The 14,698-nt window shown below is 41.4% G+C and overlaps 1 protein-coding gene across 1 annotated transcript in view; it reads left to right on the top strand.

The window, feature by feature from the left end:
* The first annotated feature begins 850 nt into the window (after window positions 1–850).
* SMPX (small muscle protein X-linked) overlaps window positions 851–14,698 on the top strand; it is a 24,255-nt gene continuing 10,407 nt past the window's right edge. The window contains exons 1-2 of the mRNA XM_029930955.1: window positions 851–1,072; window positions 5,372–5,428. Coding sequence (XP_029786815.1) covers window positions 5,390–5,428 — 39 coding nt within the window. The 5' untranslated portion in view covers window positions 851–1,072; window positions 5,372–5,389. The remainder of the gene's footprint in view (window positions 1,073–5,371; window positions 5,429–14,698) is intronic.

The raw sequence follows: 14,698 nt of genomic DNA, 5'->3' as shown, positions 1-14,698 counted from the left end.
TCTGCTTACTCTCTCTCTCCATCAAAAAAAAAACAACAACAACAACATTTAAAAATGAAAAAAAAAGTAGCATTAAAAATGATGAGCACAAGAAAGAAATCCCAAACCTCCTTAACCCCAAAATCAAACCAAAACAAAAATAATGAGCATGTGTCTTAGGATTTGGCAGTGTTCAGTTTAAAACGTGTTTTGCCTCCTACCGGGTCCTAGCCCCTGCCATACTTAAAACAGATATTTCCTCTTTGTTTTGTTTTGTGCTGTTGTCTCCTGTGCTCTGTGATCAAAATCATTGTCACCAATAGAGGCTGGAGAGCAGAGAAGGCAAGGACTCTGCCTTGGAACCACATTTGAATGGTTTGTTCTGGGACCATTTATGGCCTACAGAAAGGGTGGTATCTTATACTTCAACACAATATTATAATTACCATCACTTGGTGACCATTTATTGAGTGCTGATCGTGAAACAATCTTAACAGCTCCTAAGTGACCAAGCTAGGACTTAAACACTACTGCGTGTCTGTGCCCCTGATAGGCAGCCGGGTGCCACGCTGCTTCTCTCTAGTTTTTATTGAACACCCCTCATTTTCTGGCCTCTGGGTAATAACGCTAAAGATAGAAACTTTTCCTACTTTTCAAACTTCACTGTGTCCCCTCAACATGTGAGAAAGTGCTGCCAGCATCTTCTGGAAGATTAGGAGGGCAGTAAGATTCCGTAGCCACCTTCCGGCTGACATTTGAGCCCTGCTTTCAGCGCGGTCAAGCCTTTCGGAGGCAGCCAGTACATGGCTTGTATCAAACTCTATATTTAGGAAGAACAACTGTGAGCTATGACAGGAATTCTCTTTAACACTTAGCCTTAAACCGAGTTTCCCTCCAGCCCTGAGTGGGGAGCAGCTCTCAGTACCGGGTGAGGCACGGAACACTTCAGCTATTTCAGCCACATGCAAAGCATCGGAATTGAGATCACAGCTCAGAGGACACCGGGCGTCCCTTCCACCTTCTGAGGAGCCTTGTATTCTTGCACCTGGCTGCTTGGGACGTTCCTTAGGCAGTCAACAAATACATAAAGCAGGTAAGCAGAAGGACCCGGCTGGGGCAGCTGGAATTTCTGAAGGAGATTTCCTTGATACTTCACGTGAAGTGACTACTTAAAACTTTGTAGGCTTGTAACTAGTGGATGTAGCTTCCTTGTAAATTTACTGTTCAGTGGTGGTGTTGCTGATTCTGTTTTATAAGTTGTGTGTGTATGGGAGGAAGCCATTTGAAAGAATATGGAACTAAGAGTAGTTTTCATTGATGGTGAAATTATGAAAATTTCCACAGTCCAGACAGGATGACTGTGACCCTAAACATCATGTCATTTTCATTCTTATGGCCAGAGTTACAGTCAGTCAGGTACAGAGTGATTCGGGTTATAAACCTAGAAATAATGAGGAGAATTTGCAGCAGCAGAAGGCTGATTTACCTAAATGAAAATGATTGCCGGAGTTGTTGCACAAAATGCTTTGCCCCCTCCCTAAGCATTGGGCTTGTCCTCAATGATAAAGTTCTATTAACGTTCGGATTGATTAACATTCCGAAGCCATGTTTGTCAAAGCGCCACTTTGTGTTCCCCGCGCCCAGCAGGGTGGACGGCAGCGCACGTCTGTCTCTGGGTGGGCACCAGGTTCTGAGTCATGGCAACAATGAGTGTCTTTTGCCTCTCAGCACATTTCAGGCAAAGTGAATATGGAGTTAGTCAGTTCAGACAGCTGAACATCTTTCTACGCCCTTCTCGGGGATTATTTTTAGCTGCAGGACAGAAGATAATTCCCGGTGAAAATGAGCTTCAGCCATTTAATAGACCTTGAAAAAGAACAAACAAAGCCCCTTCTATCCAGATATGGATTTATTTTACTCTGAATCCCTTCGTATTAAATTAGTGATATTAATGTTGACAAAGTTTTAGTGAGTGAAAAAGTCTTATTTAGAAGTCAGATATTAGGTGCCTCCCAATCAAAACATCAGCAGAGGCATATTGTATATGACTCAGCATACAGACCATTAAAGTTCCCCACTGACCTGCAGATCTTCCAGGAAAACCCATCTGTGCTAAGCTGGCAAGCATTTCCATTATAGTATAGGCTTTGCAGAAGTCAACATATGTCTCGTCAAACTTTCCGTGTTTCCAAATTTTAGCTAGAACCAGGAGACACAGTAATAGAGTGCTTTAAAGAGTACCTCTTTGGATGAAAAGCTGTGGCCAGCTGTGAGTAGAGTTGTGCGTCTAAGGCATAGCTTTCTTTTTTGGTGGTGAGACGAGGTGTGCAGATAAAGAAGGAAGGTGCATGCTACACTGCATCCCTCACGGAGGTGAATGCAGGGCCAGGGAAGCGGCCAGGGAACGCTGTCTATTTTTATTCATCAGCGTGCTCTGCCCTGATTTCTCTGCAAATAATGAGGACAGCGGGAGCGGCTGCAGGACTGATTGACACAAATGCTATGGAGCCTGTTTGCAAGGAATGAGAGCTGGGATCTGACCAACTTTCTAAAGTTGCCTCCTTTGCAGATTGACATATATGTTAAGAAGGGATTCATATGCAAATGAGATTATACAGAGGCCATCTAGGAGACTAGGCCCAAGGTAGATCTATCTTTTAACCTCTGAGGTCCACAAAAAACAAAGCAATCCTGTAGTTTAGTGGAAAAAAAAACCAAAATCAGCCTAATTTCAAAAAATCAATGCCATATAAATAACACAATCATTCATTGCCTATTTTTGTTTTACATTTCAACATGCTATTGTCAAAACAAATTTCCTACTTCTCATGTTTCAAATTGATGTATAGTAATAACTTTTTTAAAGTTTCAAGTAATATTGGCTAGACTGCAGCTGTACACACAAAGAGAAAACGACACACAGAGATGTTTAAAGTCCTGTGAGAACTATTGCTTTGCATGACTTCTAATAGCTTTTGAGGAATAGAAACATTAAAAATTAAACTGCTCAGCTTTGCCTTTTGAAATTGAACTATGTATCCTAGATACAAAAATTTAAAAGCTTTCATTGATTCTTTGACACTGTGGGAAAGACAGAAATCTATATGAAAATGTCACAGAGAAAAATGCATTCCTAATTATTCAATTTCTTATTGCTTTTTAATTTTTTAACCAAAATGAAAATAATTCTAACTAGGCTCTTCTGGATGGAGTCTATATATCTACGTATTGCCAAAACATGCAGTTGAAACTTAAAAACCAATTTCCTTTTCATGTATGTGACTCCAAAGACTTATATTTGGATGTATTAGAGATTTAAAAATTATGTAATTGTTTGATTTCATATAATACAGCCTAAGACTTTGAAGATCTATGTGTTTTTTAAATTTATTTTTGAGAGAGAGAGAGAGAGATAGTGTGAGCAGGGGGGGGTCAGAGAGAGAGGGAGATACAGAATCTGAAGCAGGCTCCAGACTCTGAGCTGTCAGCACAGAGCCTGACGCGGGGCTTGAACCCACGAATCATGAGATCATGACATGAGCCGAAGCTGGACGCTTAACCAACCCAGGTGCCCCAAGACTTTGAAGATCTCAAAGAAAATGTTTTTCAGAGTTCTCAGTTCTTTTTTCTTCACAAGTGGTGAGAGGCATCACTACATCAATTTTTTTTAAATGTGTATTCATTTTAAGAGAGAGAGTGTGTGTGTGAGTGAGCATGAGTAAGGGAGGGGAGTGAGGGGAGGGGAGGGAGAACCCCAAGCTAGCTCCATGCTGTCAGCATAGTGTGAGGGCTCAGTCTCACAAACCATAGGATCGGGACCTGAGCTGAGATCAAGAGTTGAACGCTCAACCGACTGAAACACTCAGGTGCCCCCATCAATTCTTGCTCCATACTTGAAGCTGTAGATCAGTAAAGTACTGAAAAGTCACTAGCTGTGGACAGTGGCAATAAAACAGTAAATATTTGCATCATGCTTCATTGTTCACAAGGTACTTTGGGGAACATGACGTCATTTTGATTCTCACCACAGCCTGTGAATCAGGTAAAATTTGAGGGAGAGGAAAGGGACCTAGAAGTGTTGAGTGACATAGGCCAGGTTGCACAGAACTTGTAGCAAATGCCTACATTGCTGTCTGTTCATTTATTCACAGGTTAGCACATGCATTTACACCAGTCGGTAGAGGAATGTCACTCAACCCATTTCATACTTTGGGTTTAAGTAGCAGTATGTTTTTCATTCACTTAATATTCACCTTTTTCCATTGGGCCCGTTAACATTTTATAGACCTAGCCAAGACAACACTTACATGTGCTATTAACAGGCCGGAGCCAGGCTGTTCCCTGTCCCCCTGGTGCCAGGAAAGCGTTGGCCACTAGTCACTGTGCTCTAAGCCAGGTCCCCTGGTCTGAAAGAAAGCACGAGTCCTTTGGGAAGGAAGCACTGCTACATCGTGGGGAAATGTCACAGTCATGTAAATCCTGTTTGCCTTCTGAGGCTATTGCGTTAAGAGAAGAGAAGACACGGGTGCCTGGGTGGCTCAGTCCAACTCTAGATTTCAGCTCAGGTCATGATCGCGCAGTCCGTCGGACCGAACCCTTCCTTGGGCCCTGCCCTGTCCCTGTGTGGGGACTGCTTGGAATCCTCTCGTTCCCTCTCTTTCTGACCCTCCTCTGCTCATGCTCTGTCTCTCTCTGTCTCTCAAAATAAGTAAATAAATATAAAAAAAATTAAAATAAAAAGAAGAGAAGACAGGTGAGGCTTGCGGCTGCCCGTGTTGACAGGTCCTGGGATCTGCACAGCGAGTTGCAGTTGGGAGAGGTGGCCCCATGCTCACAGCGCCTCCTAGGACCGGGACAGTGAGCACAGACAATGTGCACAGTGAGCGGAGGGCGTCGCAGGACTGAAAACGTAGTTCAGGCCACTTCTCTTTGGGTGTTCGTGGAGAGGAGGAGCTCCCAGTGGGCTGACACACAGCCCTGGCAGCAACTCACTCAGATCAGAAGTTCAGTTTCGGGCGGAGAGCTTCTGAGGCCCCAGACAAAGGTGTTTTATTCCCACAACCCCTTTCCTTTGCTGCTCTTGGCAGTGGGGGCAGGAGGGCAGGGAAGGAGATGATAGCGTCTTTCAAGTTTCTGATTGCCTATCAGTAGATCAGGGGCAAGGCGGCTCAGCATTTCGCCTCCTGAATGATTTATCCGGGTGCTCTAGTGTTCCCTTTCCCCCAGGCATTAGGAAGGAGAGTCTCTAAGTAACTTCGGAAACTGAGACGGAAAGAATATATGGCCAGTGAAACGGGTGACTGCCCAGCTGAATTATGAGTTAAGTTCTAATTTATCAAGACTGAGAATCTGAATGCCGCCACCTTTAACAATTTCTCACCTGTTTTTTTAGGGATAAGACCCTGTGAATATGTCGAAACAGCCGGTTTCCAATGTCAGAGCCATCCAGGTAAGTAGGCATATTTGTGTTTTAACATCAGCTCTGTGACGCCTAGCCTGTTTGCTTAATAACTCAGACCTTTTGTGATTTTTCACCCCTAACTTGGTAATTAACTTCAAGAAAAGTGCGACTCATGGGGCACAGTGAGACAGGACAGAAGGCTGGTAAGGTACAACTGAGGAGGGAGAAGCTATTTTTGTTCAATTGTGCTGAATTGTAAGATAATCAAAGTTATGATTAAGAATCAAATGATTGTCTACAAAAATTCAGTGTGTTTTTTTGATGTTTTTCAATCTATATGATTTTGATATGCTCATGACAGCAATTAACAAAATTCAATTTCCATTTTTATATCCAATTACATTTGCTGACCCATCTGTTTAGAATACACCCTGTCCTGTCAAGTGTTCTTCCCAAGGCTTGGATATTTATCTTGTAAAGTCTGTATGCTATTATGTCTCCTCCTGGCTTCCCAGCAAACAAATTCTTTGGTTGCTTCCACTGACTTAAGAGTCACCTCATAAAGGGGAGGGGAAAACAGGCATTTTGGAACACAAATACAATTACGAAGGTAACTTTCAATATTTGTTTTTACCCAATACTTAATTTTGTACTCTCTTGGGGTTTCTGTGTTTAACTCTCGAATGGCTCCCACACTTTGATGTTGGGCCCACTGCTTTAGTATGAATTCCCATCTTTCTCTTTCATCAACATAGAATCATCTGTGCTTTCTCTAAAGGAGCATTTAAAGTTTTTTCCCCCTGGACTTTTCTGAACCCCACAGGGCATGTGGCAGTTCCTGAATATTTGGAGTCTGATGCACTGTCACAGCATAAACATAAGTGACTGACCATATTGTGGAGGGGGTGTGTGCGAGGGGTTGGAAATCCTAGCACACACCGGTGGTAGAGGTGGGTGGAGGGGGCCGATCGTCACCGATCATGATTAATGCACAGTCTCAAATGATTGGGCTTCTTAAGTGGCAAGATGTATGACAACCTCTGGAAACCAGTCATGGAACAGACTACAAGGAAGAGCCCATCTGCAAGGACCCCAGTCCACATTGCCGTGTTTGGCCCCGTTGGGTCTGCCTAGTGAATCGCCAACATACCTTGAATTTACTTTGCTTCCCAGATCTGTGGGCATCCTTGAGCCTTTGAATCTTCTTTACAGGAGTTTGAATCCTTAATCCATACCGGTGTGGAATCATGGGAAAACTACTTCATCTCAGCCTTTGCTTCTACATCTGTAAAATGGGGATAATAACAGTACTCATGTCCTAGAGCTACACATACAAGTTGCTTAAAACAGCATAGTAAACCCTCATTAAGTGTTGACTGTTATCATAATAATTATCATTCAGGAATGCTCTGTGTTAATGTGATGAGAAATAATACCATTTAATCACTGCATTTAAATCTCCTAAAGTGTTAAACATAAATTTTCCTTTTTATTTTGCAGGACACAAAAACATAGTCTTCTCTCAGGCTGCCTTTACTTCTCTTCCTTTTAAAGCTGAAAGTGTGTTGATTTTTCTTCCTTAGTGCTTTCTGGCTTCCCTCACATCTACACTGAACACTCACCAGTATTTTATCTACTAATTTTGACCTTGATATATTTTTAGGTCTGTAATATTTAAAAAGCTGCTATTGACCATTCTCAGTAGCTTTCATTTTACTGCATTAAAAAAATTCCATCCACTCTACCAACAAAGGCAATAGAGTGGTTTCTTATGGATGTGGTATTGCCTCTTTCAATATACTTTATGCCACTCAAAAAGCCTAATTTAATGCACTTTCAAATGAAATATTATTTCTTGTGGCTAAATAGGATCTACACTGATACTTTTCTATTATTTCTGCATTAACCTAAAGTATATTAAATAAAAGATGAAAATGGTTACACTATATAAAATGGGTTATAGTAGTGACATTATCTAGGGCACAGTCCTGTCTGGGACAAACAGAAACCCCAAATGATGAGGGAGTGCTCTCGTTCTTTAAATACCACTTAAAGATCTTAAATGTTCTATTCAACATATTCTAGTTGCTTCTCCTTTTTTAAAGTTTTTTTTAATTAAAAAAAATTTAACGTTTATTTATTATTTTTGAGAGACAGAGAGAGATAGAATGCAAGCAGGGAGGGGCAGAGAGAGGGAGACACAGAATGTGAAGCAGGCTCCAGGCTCTGAGTTGTCCAGCCCGACGCAGGGCTCGAACTCCCATGAGTTCATGACCTGAGCCGAAGCCAGACACTTAACCAACTGAACCACCCGGCACTCCTTTAAGTTTTTTTTATTTTAGAGAGAGATGGTGTGAGTGAGGGAGAAGGGCAGAGAGAGAGAGAGAGAGAGAGAGAGAGAGAGAAAGAGACAGAGAGAATCTTAAGCATGGAACCCAATGTAGGGCTTGATCCCACAACCCTGGGATCATGACCTGAACTGAAATCAAGATTCAGACACTCAACCAACTGAGCCACCCAGGTGCCCTGCTTCTCCTTTTTATCAGGATCTTATTTACAATTCAATTCAACTGTCATTCCCTGGGTATACACTTTGTGACAGGCACTGTGCAAAGTGCAGGCCATGCAGAGATGAATTGATACCTGATCCTTCTCTTTGAGGAGCTCATAATCTCCAGGCCTTACTAGCTGTGTGACTTGGGGCAAGTTGTTCATCTTTTTTGTGACTTGGTTTCCTTATCTATCAAGTGAGGAATTAATAACAGTACTGGTCTCATAGGGTTGTTCAGAGACTTAAGTGAATTAATACATGTAAATACTCAGGCCAGTGTCTGGCTTATTGTACTTGCTTAATAAATATTAGCCATTATCATCAGTTGTCACCGTCAACATCATCATTGTCACATCACCACCATCATCTCATTCAGCAGTTCCCAAAGTGTGTCTCTTGGAATACTAGTTTTATGGGATGTTGTTTGTTAATTAAAGGATTCCATGATAAAGTGTTTGTGAAACACTACATTAAGCAAAGTTGAACAGGATCTTTACTGCAGAATTTCTCAGAGTCCATAACTTGGTAATGGCTTTGTGTATTTCCAAGAAAGTAGTGATGTATGCAAAGGTTTCTACATATTGGACTTTTTATTTTTTATCTTTTAAAAATGTTTGTTTATTTATTTATTTAGAGAAAGAGCATGAGTGGGAGAGAGGCAGAGAGAGAGGGAAAGAGAGAATCCCAAGCAGGTACCATGCTGTCAGCACGGAGCCCGAAGCAGGGCTCAATCCCATGAACCATGAGATCATGACCTGAGCCAAAATCAAGAGTCAGATGCTCAACCAGTCGCCCCTAAATATGCTGGGCGTTTTAAATGAGTATTTTGTAGGATAGTATTTTGCAGTACAAACTTCTAAAAAAATAGTGTCTTAGATCTCTATTTTGTCTGGATTGAGCAAACTTAAGCCACTGTCAGCTATACTTACAACAGGCGGGCATTTAGGTAGTTGAACTATCGCACCTATGTGCATCAGACATGTTAAAGATTGTTATGATGAATAAAATAATGAATAGCAAGGGCCTGGTTGATAGCACACAATTCCTTAAGAGAGGTCTCTCTCTTTTTTTTTTAACATTTTTAATGTTTATTTGTTGGGGAGGGGTAGAGAGGGAAACAGAGAATCTGAAGCAGGCTCCACACTGTCAGCACAAAGCCCAATGTGGGGCTTGAACCCACAAACCATGAAATCAGGATCTGAGCCAAAGTTGGATGCTCAAAAGACAGAACCACCCAGGTGTCCCAAGAGAAGTCTCCTTTAACTATCCAAGTAGTGCATGGAATGGCCTTGGTTTCTTTTCAACTGGTTCCATCTTCCTCGTGCCCCAAATTAATAGGGAGGCCAGAACCAGACCTAACCTCAGAGGACATGGATAGTTTTCTTTCATAGCCAATTGAAAAGGTGGCTTTGAATTATAAGGGGATTCTATCTAAGTCTACATTTCTTTTTCAGTTGTATTAATGAAATCACATTTATCCAGGGACATAAAAATATCCTGAAGGAGTCAGATGATCCTTCCCTTGCCTGGACAGGGCCTCCGTCTCCTAAGCAGCTATAAGGCTGTATCCCAGATGTTGGCAAATATTTTCTACAAAGGGCAGAAAATACTTTAGGATACGCACATCTTTGGGTCTCTGTTCTGACTACCCAACTCTGCCATCACAGCACAAGAGCATTACATAAATGAATGAGTGTGGCTGTGTGCCAATGCAACTTTATTTATAATAACAGGTGGCAGGTTGGATTTGGTCCATGGGCCACAGTTTGCTGACCTTGGTTCTGTACTATCCAGGCTGCTTATTAAACCCCATTGTTGATGGGCATGGAGTTGCAACCAAGGTAACATCGGCACACTCAGCATAGTGGGTCTAATCCCTTCAGATGAAAGAATTTGACATGACAGGTGGGGAAAGGTAGGGCTACTGGTAAATCCAATCCTATCAGTGATCTGCTCACGAGTCTCTAATGAGACCAAGTGACACTAGCCACTGGCAGCACCTGACTGTCCTTCCCCTTCCTCCTGAACACACTCCCTTTGGACATCACCATGGGCCTCCCTAGGGCCTCAGCTCACCCAGATCCAATGTTCTTTGGGTCATCACTAGTTTTTCTCTCTATTGATCTAAGTGAGCTGAGTATGACTTGTTCTCTCTCATGAAATCTGAGAGCTTCATGGTTGAATGGAAAAGAATCCTGTGTCCTACTCTTAGCTCTGCTCTGTGACTTCACCCCCACTTGTCCTCGTGATCTGCAAAAGGAAGGTATTGCATTAAATGGGCTCCAAGCCTCTGTGCAGCTTCTAATAGTCTATGAACTTTCTGAGAATAACTTCCAAGGTTTATTATTAGGATGATAATAATGATCATGGTTTATTAAGGGTTTACTATGTACTTGGCACAGTACAGTGAGAGCCCAATGGATTGTGATGAAAGCTTTAGAGAAGTGAAAGAACTCACGGAAGATCACACAGCTTGTAAGCAGGAGAGTCAGGACCTGAACTCAAGTCATGTGATCCCCAAGCCCATGTGTGGGAGCACTCTGCATCACACTCTAGTCTCATTACTTACCACCCCCACCAGGGCACAGAGAGTGAGAATGGAGGAGTGGGTGGGACCATCTAAAGGGTAATCATAAGTACCAAGGCTACCTCAGGGGACAATTGCTGTTTTATGGATGCCTGGTCCTGCCTTTTAAAAAGCTCAAGTGACATTCAGAAAGGGTGTCAGCATTTTAAGGAAGAAGCTAATAGCCTACCCTGATTAAAGTCATCTTAAACATAAGTTGGCTAGGAGTGGAAAGTACAAAGTAAAGTGACTCGGTGACACACATAGTCTCAAAGTACACACAGCCATGGCTATTCCATTACCACCTCTCTGCCTAATTGACTTAACCAAGCTGCTTGTGAAAGGAACCTAAATCTTTTATTATCTGTTTTAAAGGGATGCTGTATCATTAGTGAGTTGTGTGACTTCTTACGGGAACTTGTTTGTTGCTACCCAACCCACGTGTAGAACAGAATATTGTGATGCCTTGAGCTTTAATATTTCTTTACCTTCACCACCTGTTACCATTTTCTTCCACTCCTCATCGCCCAGGGCATAAAGCCTCCATGGAAGAAGAAAACAACCCAACAAAGTCTTTAAGACAAGTGTCAGGGACTCTAAGTATTTCTGAACTATGATTTCTAGTTTAAAAAGCATTACAGGTACATGGCAGTCCTTGGCACAAGGGAATAAACTATCACCACCCACGTTTTGTCTGTTAACCAAATACATTGGTTAAAGCTAAAAATAATATAATGATACATACCTTCCTTTAATATTTTATTTAAATTTAAAAGTCAAAATGAACCTTCATTTGTTGCTTGTTTTAATGTACAGTCAAGGCCTTTTCTTTGATCACAGATGTACCGTTTCTTATGTAAACCCCTATAATCCACTGTTTATCATTTCTAACTCTGGTTTCTTTAACATGTAGCCAGAAGTTAAATGTAGTAAACTGTCTCTAGATAGAGTGGGTTGAATGTGACCTTCAGCTGATAATCTTTACTGCTCTGACCAGGGCTCCATATTGGTAGCATAAAGCAAATAGTCACATGTTGGCCAAAAGATGTCATTTTCTGAGGCTGACATTTACAAGTACTTGAGACATATGGCCTGTCCTCAACCAATTATACATATTATCTTAGTAGCTGTACAGTACATTCTTGCTATCTGCTTTTCCCTGGATGACAAGACTACATTGAGTCATTCAGGAAATTAGTGAAGAGAACAGAGTATTGAGAACAGAGAGAGAAGAAAGTATTTCAGTATGAAACATCATGGGTGATGGACAGTGGCTGAGTGGGAGTTTTTCAAGATTGTGTTGGGTGGTAACTTTTGTGTGTTCTGAATCCTTTCCAGAATTGAAGAATCCCTAAAGACAAAGAAGTTATATTGTAGTGATACAGAATTTTATTTTAAAATCGGTGGACTGCATTTTAATTGGTACATGTGTGTATCTCTCTTAATGTAGGCTAAGAGATCGAGTAAGAATCTCATCCTCTAATCAGCTATTGAGAAACTTTTTTCTGAAAGTCTTCTCATGAAGATGCTAGAAATCTCAAAATGTCATATATTGCTCCATTTATAGAGAGGCCCAGGACACTAAGAATAGGAAAGTACAGAAGGAAATACTGCAAAATGCAGCCCTCTGGGGTTTGCTCTGTCTGTGGCCTGGGAGGATGGCATGGTGGTGGGGTAGCTATAGATCCTGGCCCGAGTGGCTAGAGAACCTTTGAAAACTAACGATAGAATCAGTGGTGGTCATCTGAAACAAATATGCAATGAGAGGAAACTCCAAAAGCCTCAGCACTAAAAGGAGAAACAGAGTGGGGACCAACAGAGAGGGGGAGATAAGAGAACAATGGCTATGGAAAGCAAAGTGGATGGTGATTGTCAGTACCCAGTGGTGGGCAGCTATCAGAATCCAACCCGCAGGGGAAAGAAGATGTCACTCCATTGTATGCCACATATGAGTGGCGGTGGAGGGAATACTGTTTCCAGAATCCTCAGGCTCAAAGCCTGGAGCCAAGCAGGAGAACAATACAAATAATTAAGGGAGTGGTGGAATTAACTTACAGGGAATTTTTTCTACTTTTCTTCACCTGGTGAGATCAAGTGTAGTATTCATTTCACATCAGATAGGTCTATTATCAGGGAACTGTATCCTGTTCTGGCAAGAGATGATCTAGTAAATTTTTTTTTCCCATTCCCAACTTCAAGGATGTAACAAATTATGTATAGGTTGGGAAATCAATGCTCTAGGGTTGCTGTGTTGGGGGCATATTTAAAAATATCTAGGGTGAATAAATGTCAAGGAGGGAAAAGAAATGCAAGAGAATGTGTTACAAAAGGAAAAAACAAAAGCCTGCTTCCTTTGCATTTATACAGAATCTATATAGAGAAGGAAGTCCAACCCATATAGAATAAACAAATATAAAGTCTAATAACATCAATGATATGGAATCAACTCAACATACAGAAAGTTTAACATCAATGACCTGGATTGACTCCATTTGCTTTCACAAAAATGTACCTCATATTAGAAATCCATTTTGACTAACAAATATCTACCCAATTTGCAGATGGAAAAATTAATCATTGAGAAAGTATTATTTGTATTTTGTACAGATTATTGTACAGAATGAGTTGGTGAAAAACAAGAATATGACACAATTCTCTGGCTGATGAAATGAAAAAGAGAGCTAAGGTCTACATATTTCTAACGAATTCAAGTTACAAGAAATTTTTCTTACAGCTATAATTCAGTGTATAATTTGTCACTCAAATATCACCACCCTACAATTACATTAATGAAACATCTCTAATCATTTACAAAGCACTCTTCTGACACTCCCTTCAGGTGTATGTATGTTCACGACTGGATATCTGATGCGTTCTTGGGCTGCTTTGGATGCTGTCAGTATCTGCTGTCAAAAAACCCATTTAGGTTCCTGGTTTTTTGAGTGATGCCTTAAAGATGAAAAAGCATCAAGTCAGCAAGTTAATGGCTCATTTTTCAATGTGGCCTTTCTTTGACACCTATTTTGGAATTACCCGTTTTGCATGCCGCTTTTCCATATCCATTTTCAAAGTGGAAGCCTGCAACTTTTGTGCTAGTTTAGAGAATTTTAGAGTGGTTAGATCTCACTCTGGCCAAGTAAAAAGAGCTCTTTAGACAGGGCTTGCTATAGTGAAACAGTCTGTCCCTAAGGTGAGGCAGCTCTGATTTGCAATCCTGGCTTTTCCTCGGACTGTTTGTGTGACCTTGAGCAAAGCCTCTAACTTCTTTGAGGATCAGTTTCTTTATCAGTGAAACAAAGGTGATAGGTGGAACCTGTTTGTTGCTCAAGGTCACACAAACAGTCTGAGGAAAAGCCAGGGTTGCAAATCAGAGCTGCCTCACCTTAGGGACAGACAGGGGCTTGGGGGTGGCTAAAATAGTGTGTGGTGAATAGCGTGGGGAGGGGTTACTGTCCCCAACCTCTCACCAGGTTAAGATGAATGCCAGTCTCAGCCCCAACTCTGTCCCAAGTATGGGCATTTGTTAAACACACATTTGTTAGCAAGCAGGCAAGAAACCGTTTAGGCAGGCTGTCTGTGAGCTCCATAAAGCCTCAGCTCTTGTTGCTTTACATGCTCCAAGTGACTGTCACCTCACATAAAAGGCTCACGTGAAGCACAGGGGGATTCTGGTGCCTCTAGTTGGCAGCAGCCCGCTGGAAATCCTCATTATCGATGGCTGAGGACAGGCCCATTTAGGGCTCACTCCTTGAGCTCTGTTTCTGCAGATGCAATCTACAGGCTATCAGATTCTTACACTCTGTTCAGCAGGGCGGGGACTGTGTCTAAAATATTTTAACCGATCTGCATACCCTAACCTCCTCTAATTTTGTCAGTGAGAGTCATTTCTGTTTTTTTTCTTGTTCTGTTTATTTATTTATTTTTTTAACATATGCATTTATTTTCCATCATTTACACAACAGTAGTTACAATTACACTCCAAACAGAAAAGCAAAGTAAGTAAAAAAATCAAAACCCCAACTTCTATTTCATGTAATTAGACTTATACAGAAATTAGAAGGTTAAGTAACAACTAGTTAATCACCTAATTTCACAGCTATCTGAAGTGGCAATCATTATATAGCAGCTTATCTATGATACATTCAAGATACATGATACAATTTATTACTTGCCCATAAGCTACAACACAGCCTGCTTAATA

This window comes from Suricata suricatta, chromosome X, assembly GCF_006229205.1.
Source record: "Suricata suricatta isolate VVHF042 chromosome X, meerkat_22Aug2017_6uvM2_HiC, whole genome shotgun sequence".
Taxonomy (NCBI): domain Eukaryota; kingdom Metazoa; phylum Chordata; class Mammalia; order Carnivora; family Herpestidae; genus Suricata; species Suricata suricatta.
Note: the sequence above shows the minus strand (reverse complement) of the source record. Positions and strands in the feature narration are given on the sequence as shown.